General features: G+C 59.0%; 1 protein-coding gene across 1 annotated transcript in view; it reads right to left on the minus strand.

Moving 5' to 3' along the window:
- Positions 1-2,017, minus strand: part of LOC105532237 (rootletin-like) — a 6,708-nt gene continuing 4,691 nt past the window's right edge. Inside the window, exons 2-4 of the mRNA XM_011970332.1 lie at positions 1,320-1,457; positions 561-644; positions 1-136 (exon numbers count right to left, since the gene is read on the minus strand). Coding sequence (XP_011825722.1) covers positions 17-136; positions 561-644; positions 1,320-1,457 — 342 coding nt within the window. The 3' untranslated portion in view covers positions 1-16. The remainder of the gene's footprint in view (positions 137-560; positions 645-1,319; positions 1,458-2,017) is intronic.

Here is a 2,017-nt window from a genome sequence, read left to right on the forward strand (position 1 = left end):
AACGACCTCGGCCTGGCTAGGAGCGCCGCGGTGGGGACGGGGTCCACTGGCCCGAGAGCCCCCCCCGCAGGCTCTCGGCTCGGAGACACTTGGAGACGCTCAGCTGGACGCCGCTCTCAACATAGCACAGGATGGCCTGAGGGTAGGGGAGGGAGGCAGAAGGAGGCCACAGAGTTAGGAACCGCGGGGTTAGCTGGTAAAGCTGCCCAGGCGAGGCTGGGGGCTGCCTCATTCCAAATGCTCCCTCCTACAAGAAGCCTCCCTGATTTCAACTCCTCCACTAGCTCAGTCCTCAGCTCGCCGCTGAGGCCTCCGATTTATTGCGAAGACATCATTTGGCGTTGCTCACAGGTGGGCTCCGGAAGGGCCGTGCCTCCCCTCTGACACTGGGGGTTCCCCAGGGCAGGGGCCCGGTGAGCTAGCAGGGGTGCTGAGCAGCTGCAGCCTGGGCTCCAGGCCCCCACCCATTTGCAGTTCAGTCCCAGGCCACCAAAAGGCGTGGCGGGGGAGCCCAGGACCACCTGGCAGGGCCCTATCTTCCCCGCTCTCTGGGCTCACACCTGTGCCAGGTCCCTTAGGGTCTGCTGTAGCCCCTCTCCATCCTCTGTCTCCAGGGCCGCCTGCTCCTGTAGCCACAGGGATTCCTGGAGTGCGGTTAGGGAGACAAAGGGTGGTCCAGGTTCTGTCTTATCTCAAACCTCCCTTTCCCTTCCCTCCCTGGCTCACCACTGACCAGGTGGCCTCTGAAGCCATGTCCATAGGCCAGCCACCTGGCCCGAGGGGCAGCAGGCCGGAGGCCCTCACTGAACAGACCAAGCCCAGAGAAGAGCTGTGTCCTGCCCCATGTCACACAGACAATTGGAGGAGAGCCGAACCTAGAACCCAGGCCAGGCCCCACACAGAGGGGTGACCAAACCAGGCCGTACCCTGGGGTAGTGAGTGTCCCACTGGTAGGGGAGGGGGAGTAGCTGGGATGCCAGAGGCAGCATCTGGACCTGGAGAGCGCAAATGGGAGTTCAAGTCCCGACTCTCCTGCTTACTGGCTCTGAGACTGGACAAGCATTTCCCCTCTTGGGCCTCAGTTTCCCCATCTGTGTCATGAGGATTATGCTACAGGGCTGCTGGGGGGAAGAAATGGGATGGAGGAGGTGAGTGTGCTTACCACGAAGACTACACACCTGTGAGACCTGAACCTGAGTGTGAGTGGGACGCTGGGGGTGGCCCAGGCGGCCCAGGCAGCCCAGCCCTAAGCCTGTGTCCATGGATCTGGCCGGTACCCCATCCCACCCTGCCACATCTCAGGGGCAGCTGCGTCTCACCAGGGCCTCAAGCTTCTCGGTGAGGTCCTTGTTGACCTGATCCTTCTCCAGATTCTGCTTCTGAAGACGCTCCACTGCCAGGCCCAGCTCTGTCACTCTGGAGTTGGGGAAGCAACAGAGGTGAATAGGGGACCACCCCTACCTCTCAAATCCACTAGCTCTGTGTCCACCATGCTTCTCCAAACCCGAGGCAGGGACCCTAACATCCACCTCCCTGGCTGTGTGACCTTAGGCAAGTCCCGGCTCCTCTCCAGACCTCACGCTTCTCATCTGTGAAACGGGAATGAGGTTCCCACCAGCTTTATCTCATGGGAAAGCACTTGAGGACGTGTCCAGGTAGCAGAAGCAAGGGGCACAAGTTTTTTTGTTTTATTTTTTTCAGACGGAGTTTTGCTCTGTCATCCAGGCTGGAATACAGTAATGTGATCTTCACTCACTGCAACCTCCACATCCTGGGTTCAAGCGATTCTCCTGTCTCAGCCTCCCTCATAGCTGGGATTATAGACACACACCACCACACCTGGCTAGTTTTTGTATTTTAGTAGAGACAGGGTTTCGCCTGTTGGGCAGGCTGGTCTTGAGCTCCTGACCTCAGGTAATCCCCCCACCTTGGCCTCCCAAAGTGCTGGAATTACAGGTGTGAGCCACCACACCTGGCCACAAGTTCTGTCATCAGAGGCTAAGCTGTTTATGATATA

This window comes from Mandrillus leucophaeus, unplaced genomic scaffold (assembly GCF_000951045.1).
Source record: "Mandrillus leucophaeus isolate KB7577 unplaced genomic scaffold, Mleu.le_1.0 Scaffold1203, whole genome shotgun sequence".
Taxonomy (NCBI): domain Eukaryota; kingdom Metazoa; phylum Chordata; class Mammalia; order Primates; family Cercopithecidae; genus Mandrillus; species Mandrillus leucophaeus.